The sequence below is a fragment of the Dendrobium catenatum genome, unplaced genomic scaffold (genome assembly GCF_001605985.2).
Source record: "Dendrobium catenatum unplaced genomic scaffold, ASM160598v2 fragScaff_scaffold_156, whole genome shotgun sequence".
Classification (NCBI taxonomy): Eukaryota; Viridiplantae; Streptophyta; class Magnoliopsida; order Asparagales; family Orchidaceae; genus Dendrobium; species Dendrobium catenatum.
This window is the reverse complement of record NW_021318618.1, coordinates 8,440,007-8,452,100: the sequence shown is the minus strand read 5'-3', so window position 1 is coordinate 8,452,100 and position 12,094 is coordinate 8,440,007. Positions and strand designations below refer to the sequence as shown.

Below are 12,094 nucleotides of genomic sequence, written 5' to 3'. Positions count from 1 at the left end.
ATATTTATTAATTTTATAATCAAATATTAATTGTTTTTATCAAGCTTATTCACGAGTTCAAAATCGAACACGAATCGAGCTTCTTAACGAGCTTAATGTCGAGCATGTTCACGAACTTCAAATAATGTTGTTCGCGAACAAAAATGAGCCAAACACATTAGTGTTCAAGCTTGTTTATTTTAGAATCGAGTATTTAAAATATTGTTCAAGTTTGTTTGTTTAGTTAATTAAACGATCATGAACGAGCTTTAAACTTTAATTTTAAGCTACTTTTGAGCATTACCCTACTCATCATATGGACCCCCAAAAAATAAATTTGTTACCGTAAAAATTTAAGTTTCATTTGGGATAATTTTTTTATTATTTTTTATAACAAAAAACAATGGCCTAAATAAGTCAATAAGCCTTACAAAATTTCATTTGAGACAGCTTTCTTATAACTTCTTAAACAACTTTTTAAAATAAAATTAAAATTTTTATACTAAGCTCTATATTCCACGTGTGGTTGAGGAAGACAAACGATTGTGAAAGAAAAAAAAAAAGTCTAAAAGATGAAGTCATCATTTCAGTAAAAGGGAGTCAAAAGGGCATTTTTTTTTATTACAAAACCAACATTTTGAATAGATGTTTGTAGGTATGCTCCACCTAAAATATACACATTTGAGACATAAAATTTGCAGATGGGTGCTCAGTACAAAGCAGAAGCACACATCTCAAAGAAATGGTGATTTAAATTGATTTGTTCTATCATCTAAGTACTGAATAATGGAGATTTTATTTAAAAAAAAAGGCAGTGCCATTATGAAGAAAATAAGTATATGATATAGAGTTTTACAGGTGGAACCTATTCTCAGGGTGGCTATCACTTGGCCATAAAAGAGGCTTTACAACTGCATCCTCCAACTGCACTTGGATTTGTTGTAACCTGCACATCAAATTTCATTGTAAAAGTTTGCTATAAACTAAGAGTTCTGGATCAAAAGAGTAAAGCAAATATGTAGTCAAAAAATAAAAGAGAGAAATTATATTAGTTCATGACATGGAAAATATGAGGAAATCCTCCGAATGTAGATATAAGTGTTGCAAACATAATCCTTATACATATCAAGAAATGACACTCTTAACTAAGGCTTCGTTTGGGACGGTTTTCTTATTGCTTCTTAAAGCGGCTTTCTAGTTCAAAAATTAAAATTTTAATACTACAAAATTGCTTTAAGAAGCAGCAAGAAAGCCGCCCCAAACTAAGCCTAAGTGGTTGGGTAATGAGAGTGTAATTCATTAAGGTTTTGTTTGGGACGACTTTCTTATTGCTTCTTAAAACAGTTTTTAAGTACAACAATATAGAAAGTTGTTTTAAGAAGCAATAAGAAAACCGTCCCAAACAAACCCTAAAACAGACGTAGAACCAAACAATCTGCTTTTTTTTTAAAAGTTGTTTATATCATGATATCAATATAGTACAAACTGCTCTAGTTTAGCTCCTATTATCAATCGAAATAAAAATTTCTTCACTTCCTATCCTAATATTCAATTGACCTAAAGTCTACTCCATTATTTAGGTAATTTCCCAAAATTTTGATTTGTAGGTCCTGATCCTTTTCCATTAAGAAAAAACACTTATCATTCAAAAAGTAGCAAATAAAGTGTATTCACTAGGGCAATGTTTTCTTATAAAAAAAAAAAATTAATTACGTAGGTCCTATCATCCATATTTCCCTCGAGTGACTTATGTGCCTCTTTTAGTCACAAGAACAATGTCCTCTCACTATCCATGACGCCGCCCATCTCTCACTCATGCGAAGCCTTTGCAATCGATGGATACTCCAATACTAGCCTATCACACCCTATGTCTCTTCCCTCTTGTTCGGCTTGATTGTTTTTCCTCTCTCACTTGTGACTTCAATAGTGCTCACACTCCCTGTGTCCCTTTCGCTCACTTTGGCCTCAACACTTAGCCCTACTTCTCTCCCTTCACTTCATGTGCTCTCTATGAATCACACATAGCTTTCGATCTCCCCCAACATGAGCTCTATACTTGATCGTCTTGTTATTTGACCATGTGCCCTATAAAATCTTCCACGCACAGGCATAAGGCTAAATTTAGTCTTCCTTCTTGAAACAATTCCCACATATGAAGATGCAGGGAATGAGGGGAATGGAAAAGAGTTATCAATCTTTCATCCAGCTAAGTTGAAGACCATATACTAACAATTTTTTATCTAACTGGGTTTTGAAAGCCACCACTTTATCTTTGATCTTTAATCCAACACAAGGTCTCTCCTATGTATCTTTGATTCAAATGATGGGTGTGAATGCTTTTTTACTCCAACAACGACACATAATGGAAAGTTTGATGATGAATTACAAATTATTGTTGAACGACTATCATGGTGGCTGTTTAGTTGATCTAAACTTGTTGATGCGCCAAATCTCTCTGGCTGTCAACCAGAGCAAAATAGGTTGATGTCATAGTTCTCATAACAACTAATGAAGAAATAAGAAAACAAGATAAAAAATAATAACTCTTGAAAAAATGAAAACGAATGCATGTGAAACAATAAGAGACATTCATCTTTAGTTCAACTGATTGAAAGCCATATATGTTGATAATTAATCCAACTTAATTTTATAGAGCACCCCTTTACCTTGATCTTTGGTCCAGCATGAGGCGTTTCCTCTCTCTATTGATTTTTAGTCCGAATATAACTGATTTAATTCTTGTGTTAGGATGAAATTCAATAATAACTTTTGAACAATCAATAAGAAGAGGCTAACACAGTTGTTTAGTGACCTCAACGTTATCAACATGCTTAGGACGTGTTGCCATTATAAAAGACAAACCAAACTCCATTGGCATTGTCAAAGTCCCTTAGGCAAAGAAAGATTGGAAAATAAAAAATAAAAAAATAGGTTGATAGGAACCATAGTAACGATATGAACAAAGAATGCAAAACTGAATTTGCACCTATATTTGGGACGACAAAGAAGATGAAATTTTTTACCAGCAATACACAAGTTTACAAATGTCTTACATGTGATAAAAGTTCACTTAGGGCTGATTGGTTGGAATTTTTTGGGGTGTAAAGTAAACTACATGCAGGAATTTTAACTTTTTGAGTTTTTGGTTTAAATGCAAAAGTAAAGTAAAGCAATATCAGGGTATTCTAAAACCCACACGTTAGCTTATTTTCCGCGTAAAAGGAAATCCCTCAGAATTGAATGAGAACGAATTACATAGGACGTGCGAGAAAGAAAAGTGAAGAAAGAGGTTGATACATCCATCTTCTTCGAAGGCCGCACCAGTGAACGTCATCGCTAAAGCTCGGGAATCACGAGCGTCACAGCTTACCACGCACATTGTGTCGATGGAACATTCCTTTCCCTAGCTTGCGACCGTCACAACTCAAAATCGCGATCAGGCTTGCCTCACGACCGTCACAACTCAAATTCTATTAGGCTCAAATTCACGAACATCATGGCTTGCCCACCACCTGCTTCGCCTTTAGAGGAAGAAAAAGAAGAAAGATGATGATGATACAAAGGCAAGGGTGCAAGTCAAATCATCGTGATAGTATCTTGTCTTCCATTGGTGAGGAAGGCTTCAGATTCTTCAACAGTGAGGAAACATACACTTTCTTCTCCTCGAGGAGTTTCTCCTCTGACTCTTTTGAGTTCTACCACCGCCCCTCATCAAAAAATCTAATTTTTCTTCTTGTCGGCGGAAGACAACGACACTGGCTAGACGAAGTAATGCTTTCAACAATGGTTTTTAGCCTTTGGTTCCTATTTCTTTCTCTGAAGAAAACGAAGCAAAGAAGAAGTATACAGAAGTTCTTACTAAAGTTACAGTTGAATGCATCAATTTTACTTTACTCTACATCCGCTCAACGAAACAGAAAAAATTGTTCTCATATATATACTTTACAGATAACCAAACAATCTCAAAGTATTTACTTTATACAGTATTTATTTTACACTGCATTTCTTTTTCAACAAACCAAACATCCCATTAATGATTGCAAAGCTACAAAAATTAGCTAGTTAGCATTTGAATTTGTAAAAAAGTTAACCAAATTTGAATCAATCCAACAATTGTAATAATGAAACAAATATGTTCATTTTATCCTACAGCAAACAAGCAACCCTACAAACCACCACTATAGGGCAAAGTTGCAAGACCCATTTTGAGTCAACTCCAATGTCTGAATTGTAATTCCAACATACAAGAATTCCAAAATTAAGAACTATAAGCCCCAACCTTTTGAGCAATTTGTAAACAAAACACTAAGCCACAAATTTTAAATTAAATTAATTCCAATGCAAGTCAAGAATCTAAATAAAAAAAGACGGGCTTACCTCATGTTCAAGGTTGTAAACACCATTTATGAGCATTCTTTAAGATGAAAGCCACGACCTAAATAACCCGAACATCACAATGACCATTAACCCAACTTAATTAATTGGGACAATATAAAGATGTAAGCCCCATTAAACCAACCAAATTAATTGGGCCAACTCAAAAGCTAGCAAACGCATCAAGTTACACAAGCTTTCATATGATTATAAGCCCCAACCTAACTAATCAAGCTACCTCATAGTAATGTCATAAGACCCATTATTAGGCTTTCACGTATTTGACACCGTAAGTCCCCTTTTTGGGCATGATAATTCCAATGATTGTAAGTCTCACCATAATTAATAGGGACAACATGAAGTTAGCAAGCCAATTAAATCAATAAGGTCACCTAGCTATAAGGTACGGTCATAAAACTCATTATTGGGCTTTCCTCATCTTCAGCTACTCATAAGCATTCTGATCGATATAAGCTTCAATTCAAACTAAACTTGGGCTAGGTTCAATGTTTACAAGCCTATTGATCAAAATGGGAACACTTGAAATTCTTGAGGTTATCAAGAATGATATTCTATTTCAAAACCATGTTCCCAAAGGATATTGGGGAGAAATGCATGATCCATAAATCAAGTATAAACTTAGTTTATGCAAAAATGTCGAGCTTGCTAATGAATGCAAGCTGGCTTAAATTTTGATTCAACTAGACTCCATGGCCTATTAGAATACAATTTGTTCAGCCAGCCCAAATTCAACATTTTGATTTCAGGTTAGGGTAAAGTTGTTTAAACAAAACTTCACCTATTATCACAAATATTATGATAGTACTCACTGATTTCTTTGTTGGATGCTATAGCCTTCAAATGAGTTATCTTTTAAACACATCAGGCGAACGCAGTTCAAACCTGTTGACTATCAATGATGTGCATGGAGTTACTATCATTGGAACTCTTAACTCAATACATACAGTACCGATAATACAGATGAGTTAAGCTTGTAAAAAACCATACAATCAATAGATGCAATGAAAATATAGCTCTTTATAACAAAGATAGTACCATAAGCTAATGATGGATGAAAGGATCTAACCTGGAAACCAGAGCGAATCAATTCATCAACATAATCAACTGTGGCACCTTTCACAAAATCATAAGATATGTCATCAACCACCAACTTCACGCCATCCTTCTCAAAAATTCTACAAACATAACCATAATAATATGAGAGAATGCCCTCAATAAAGCAGTGTTAATCACTTTATTAATTTCATACCGGTCATCTTCAGTTTTCTTCTCATCCAACAGAAAAGCATACTGAAAACCAGAACAACCACCCGTTTCAACACTTAAACGAAGCATCTTTCCTTTAAAAGATTCTTCCTTTGTATTCAGTTCTTTCAATCTCTACAAAATAGTATGATAAACGAAACAAAAGTTCATTATGGGAAATCATACCGAGACATACAAATTTAAAAGCACAAACCAAATTCCATAATTTAAAGAAAAACAGTAACAAAATACAACCAACTTGTGTTCAAAATGCATCATAATAAAATAATTGCATTGAAAAAACAAAAATAATGCTCCTGAGATAAGATTTCCACTGAGACAATCATATCAGTTAAAACATACTAAATCTCCTCCTAAGAGAATGAGTCGAAAAGAAAAAAAACATCTAAGGTAGGAATTAGGGCATCAAAACATACACCAAGATTGGGAACAACAAATTACTCAAATAAACTAGCTCCAGATGTAATCAAGAACAGGCAAGGGAAGTTACCCTGACGCAGTTATCGGTCATGTACACAGCTGCGTGTTTGTCGGTGGATAATTCCTCTGTGGCTGAGGTCAAAAGCCGCCGGTTCCGCTCGATGTGAACGCGAATTAATGGCATCACCCGGTAGATAAACGATCTCGACATCTTAGGGGCTGTTTGGTAGCAGGATTTATCCCGGATTTGAGCGAAATCCAGCCAAACGGCCAAAAATGCCTCCTTTTCGTGGTAAATCCCGGATTTCCGAAATCCTCTTATTCGGCGTATTTATGGGATTTGGCCGAAGAAGCGCGCGAAAGGGAGAAAGTTACCTTCACAGCGAACGAGCTCCCTTCGCTGCTTCCGATCAAAATGTCGCAACTTCCGATCCAACAGGAAGGGAGCGCCTGTGAGGAGCGATTGAGCGAAGTCGAACAGCGATGCAGGAGCCGAAGAACAGCAAACGAAGAAATACAGGGAAAAGCAAACCGTGGGGCCTAAGCTATGTAAAGAATAGTGCAAATCTAAATAACTTATTTTAATGAAAATTATTATATTTAATTAATTAACTAATTAATAATTAATAAAGTTATTAAATTATGTTAATTATAGTTTCATTTCAATTAGATAAAAAATTTGATTAGCTATAGCTGATACTATTTTTATTTAATTTTTCTAAATAAAAATAATGAGTTAATTAATGTAATTAATTTATTTAATAAAATTTATATTTATTAATTATATTTTGTATGATTTAAATAATCTATTTCGAGGACTTGAGGATTTGCTACTATTTTGCAATTATTTTCTTAAATATTTAGATAATTCTAAAAACTATTAATATTAAAAAAATAGAAGATTATTTAAAATGAGTAAACTAATCTTAAATCTAATTTTTATCATAACTTTGTTATATTTTATTTGAACTTCTATTAATGTACTTTAATTATCCAAGGAATTCATATCAAATATATTAACCACTTTAAATCCTGAATTGAATAGTCAAACAGTCACACATGAATTATCATACATGTTACCAAACAGTTTCTAAGACTTAACCTCCCTATAATTTCATAAATCCGGATTTAGAGAATTTACTAAATTTTTCTTAAATGAAATCATAGGTGCTACCAAACCTCCCTTAAACTCCCTATCCCTTGCCCTAGATCATAGCAAATGGAGGAAGATATGGAGAAAAGAAGAGAGAAAGAGAAGGATAGAGATTAGTGGTGGTTTGGTGGAGACCAAGCTCATCATTTTCAATTATGATGGGAAATCAACATTGTTCGCCGTGAGCATCGACAAAATACAACGAAGGGATGCCACGAGAACTTTAACCTAAATCATGCTGAATAGCCAAAATGACAACTTTAAAATCCTACAAATTTACACTCTCGTGAGAATTCCCTTCAAATTTACACACACATAAATCCCGTTCTCCTCCATTTTGCCCTAAATCCCGTATTTAGAGCTTCTCCAGCCGTTCGGCAAACAAGCGAATGAAGAGCCTCATACGTCTCAACCGAACTCCATTTTTGTCGTCATTTAGTTGCTGATGAACAGTTCACTTTCACCATTTCTTTCTCTCTACCGAACTCAGTATGAGAAAGGCGCGAAAGAAACGACAATGATTTCGAGGCAAAATGGCGTTCCACTGAAGATGAATCATGACACTTTTTGATTTTACTGCATTTTGAAATGAAAAATGAGAGTTCAATTGGAGATACCCTTTTGAAATTTAGCAAACCATAGCAAGGGAAATATGAGAATTACTTAGTTCAACAACAAGCTCCCATCGCGTGCCTGCCTTACATTCATCGATAGCTTTCAGCAAGAGCGCAAAGAGTAGAGAGGACAGACGAGAACTTTTATTTTAATAAATTGAATAATTAAATCTATTAAAAAAATAAATTAATTAAAATTTTACAAAATAGAATCTATAAAATTAAATCAGATAAATTAAATATACAAATTAAAATTCTAAATTAATAATAATTAATTACAAAAATAAGCTAAATTATTTGATAATATTATGAGTTAATAAGAACATGCTTTGACCTTTAAATAATTAGATATAATTCCAACAATATTACTTCACCAATAAAAAAAATTAAATACCATATTGATAGTTTCTTTTCTTAAAATTGTCATTTAAATATTATTTAATTGATTTAATCATAAAACTAGACCTAAATTGGAGGGATTTATATGATAATTACCATATAACTTTGGGAATTGAACAACACATTTTAAGTTTAGATTTGCACTGGACAATCTTTCTCAATAAAATATTAACAAACTATCAGAAGACCACAATAACGAAAAAGGTTAGTTGCGAAAGCAACAGAGTTGAGGTTCAACACAACATATTTGCATGTTACTGTGTGAGGCTGAAGAATAGAAATCATCCATTTGAGGCATAACTCAAAAAAGAGAAAACTGCAGCATGTGGCAGATTAAGAATTACAGAACAAGTTGGAAGTGAGGATCGTTTACAAATAATTTTATAAAACATAAACTAGAGCAAAGCAAAGCATAAGTATCAATAAGAACACAACAAAGCCTATCATGAAGGTTGTACTAGGCCAAATAACCAAGGTAGAAGAAGTATAATGGTGACAGAAGTTGATTTGTCTGAGTGTAAAGAATAAATCATCCATTTTCAACGTAGCCATGAAAAATAAAATTATGGTAGGATGTAGATTCAGAGTTCGCAAAGCAAATCCAATTAAGAATCATTTAAGTAAAAATTATGCAAATCAATTGATCGAAAGACGCCAACAAAGGAGGCTCAGAATTGCCCAGTTTTCATCAAAATGATATAAAGGATGATAGTGCATGCAATACGTTTGGTTTTGGGTCTGAAGAAAAAGAAGAAGAAAAAGAAGAAGATAGAAGAAGAAGATACCGTTGCTGCTGCTGTTGACGAATTATCAAAATTAATAAAAGCAGTATGAAACAGCAAGGAAATCGGTTGCCTGCATTTAGGCCCTCCAGGATCACCTTGCGACATCTGCTTGGGCACATCATCAGAGCCTCTTCAAGTAAGAAGATATTTACAACAAAACATTATGATATAAGTACAAATTTATTGATAAGATCACAGAATTCACACAAGAGGATGGCACAATGACTAAAAAGGATATCAGATGGAGGAGAAAGATGAATAATTATATATTAAAATTTTGTTTAGGATGCTATTTTTCATTCCATTTGTTTATAGAGATAATATAATAGAGGAACTTGCAAAACAATCATAAACGAAATTGTCCTTTTAAATGTCTGAACTATATTTACCAAAAGATATTTGGTATTTTTTTTCAATTTGAACAGCTCAACTTCTTTCTGGAAGAGTCTGTTTCGGGTGGCTGCAAATAGGGGTGCAATTGAGTCAAGCCAGCTAGCTAGAAATTAAGAAAAAGATACAGTACTGAGATAAATTTCATCCTAGCTGTTGGGAAAAGCAGCCCATACAGACTGTTGAAGGCAAGAAAATTATGTTTGGATAAACCAATTGTTGAGGTGGCAAAAAGCTCTATCTCAACCATTGCTGCCAGCCTGCCACCAAATGAAGTAAAGAAGCAACAAGGGATGTTCACCATAAAACCAACACAAGCCGCGCATTTGGAAAGGAAGCAGACAGGATAACATAGAGCAGAACGATAAACATGGTTGAAGTTGTTTACCAATATATCCACAGCATCTTTTGTGGTGCCACTGGATGGTGCAGATAAATACAACAGCTTATCTTCAGATTTGAACAAAAAATTGTATTGCTGTAAATATCAACCTTCCAATATGTTAAAAATCCCAACCATCCCTTGGCCCTTGATCCCAGGGCCGGCATTAAGATCCGTGAGAGGCTCACCTAGATCACTTTGTTAAATCTCATCTATCCCTTCACCCTTGATCAGAACCCAGCACTCAACAAATGGATATGACAGTTGCGAGATGCTGTTGATGAGGCAGATGATGTGCTTGATGAGTTTGAGTACATGAAGCTTGAAAAAAAGCTGACCAAAAACAAGAAGCAGAGAAAGGTGCGTTCCATCATGAAATCCATAAATAAAAGACTGTCAAAATTGGCAAACATGCTCTCAAAATTGATCACAAATTGAAGAGGCTGGAGGAGGTTGTGCTGAAACTAGATAAAGTTTCAGCTGGGGTTAGTACTTTTCTTCATCTTCTAGATGGCACAAAGCAGGAGCAGCAGCGTGGTGTTGTTCGAAGCACGTGAAACAGGATCCTTGCCTACAAATGATCTAATCAGTAGAGGCGAGTCTACGACGTTTGTTATGCAGTGGTTGAGGAAGCCATCAAATGAGCCTAGGACAACAAGGTTCAGAAACATTTCACTTCTATCTATAACGAGTCATGGTGGTATGGGAAAGACAACTCTCTTGCAACATGTTTATGAAGATGAAATGACAAAGGAATTTGATCTTAAAATGTGGGATTGTGTTTCCAACCACTTTGATGTGAAAAAAGTCTTTCTACGATGCACAGATACGGACACAGCGACTCATTTGAAGACATTTGAGGTACTTCAAGATAGTCTTCGGGCCGAGATGATGTCCAAAAAGTTCTTACTTGTGCTGGATGACATTTGGGAGAATGATGAGCAGGATAAAGAAAAATGGGAGAAGTTGCTTGCTCCTCTGGCTTATGGGAAAACTGGAAGTAGAATTTTGGTAACAACTCGAATGGATTCAGTTGCTATGATGATTGCAACGGTCGCTAAAAAGAAGACGGAAATATTTAGATTAGAGGACTTGGAGGAAGATCAGTGTTTGCAGCACCTGAACTCTCATGCATTTGCTGGTGTAGAGAACCCCTCTGATGATCATAAAAAATTAAGAGCCATTGCTGGAGAGAGTTAAAAAGCTTTTAGAATCTCCAATGGCTGCAAAGGTCATTGGTGGTGTTCTGAATGACATATCCATGTAAAGCTTGTCTGGATCACGCCGATCTCCTTCTATATTTGAGTGGTTGATTTAGGAAGAATTATATTAAGGCAATTATGCATGATTCTGTAGTTATTTGTTTCTTTAAATAAGGATAGTTTTGTATATATAAAAAAAAGTTGAGGTCCACAACACAACATATTTGCATGTTAAAGTGTGAGATTGAAGAAAAAAATCAACCATTTGACGCATAACTCAAAAAAGAGAAAACTGCAGCATGTGGCAGATTAAGAATTACAGAACAAGTTGAAGTGAGGATCGTTTACAAATAATTTTATAAAATATAAACTAGAGCAAAGCAAAGCATAAGTATCAATAAGAACACAACAAAGCCTATAATGAAGGTTGTACTAGGCCAAATAACCAAGGTAGAAGAAGTATAATGGTGACAGAAGTTGATTTGTCTGAGTGTAAAGAATAAATCATCCATTTTCAACGTAGCCATGAAAAATAAAATTATGGTAGGATGTAGATTCAGAGTTCGCAAAGGAAATCCAATTAAGAATCATTTAAGTAAAAATTATGCAAATCAATTGATCGAAAGACGCCAACAAAGGAGGCTCAGAATTGCCCAGTTTTCATCAAAATGATACAAAGGATGATAGTGCATGCAATACGTTTGTTTTTGGGTCTGAAGAAGAAGAAGAAGAAGACTAAAAAGATGATGATGATGATGCATACATGCAGTATGAAACAGAAAGGAAATCGGTTGCCTGCATTTAGACCTTCCAGGATCACCTTGCGACATCTGCTTGGGCACATCATCATAGCCCCTTCAAGTAAGAAGACATTTACAACAAAAAATTATGATATAACTACAAATTTACTGATAAACTCACAGAATTCACACAAGAGGATGGCACAATGACTAAAAATGATAACAGATGGAGGAGAAATATGAATAATTATATATTAAATTTTTGTTTGAGAAGCTAATTTTTATTCCTTTTGTTTATAGAGATAATGATGAGGTCATCGACAGGAAGTTTTGGCGAGTCTACCAGAGACGACATCGGAGATCGACGGC

The 12,094-nt window shown here is 34.6% G+C and overlaps 1 protein-coding gene across 3 annotated transcripts; it reads right to left on the bottom strand.

The window, feature by feature from the left end:
• Positions 1–569: 569 nt before the first annotated feature.
• Positions 570–10,058, bottom strand: LOC110097875 (iron-sulfur assembly protein IscA-like 2, mitochondrial). 3 transcript variants are annotated; one of them, XM_028692444.1, is made up of 6 exons: positions 9,972–10,058; positions 9,790–9,879; positions 9,012–9,661; positions 5,624–5,754; positions 5,441–5,549; positions 570–925 (listed from the first exon to the last, which is right to left on the bottom strand). In XM_028692444.1, the coding sequence occupies exons 3-6, from the start codon at positions 9,114–9,116 to the stop codon at positions 863–865; spliced, it is 408 nt and encodes a 135-aa protein (XP_028548277.1). In that variant the 5' UTR covers positions 9,117–9,661; positions 9,790–9,879; positions 9,972–10,058; the 3' UTR covers positions 570–862. The 3 variants fall into 3 exon arrangements, with proteins under 3 accessions (XP_028548277.1, XP_028548275.1, XP_020680197.1); XM_028692442.1 differs by lacking the exon at positions 9,972–10,058 and having other exon boundaries at positions 9,790–9,964; XM_020824538.2 differs by lacking the exons at positions 9,012–9,661; positions 9,790–9,879; positions 9,972–10,058 and adding an exon at positions 6,131–6,548.
• Between the last annotated feature and the right edge of the window lie 2,036 nt (positions 10,059–12,094).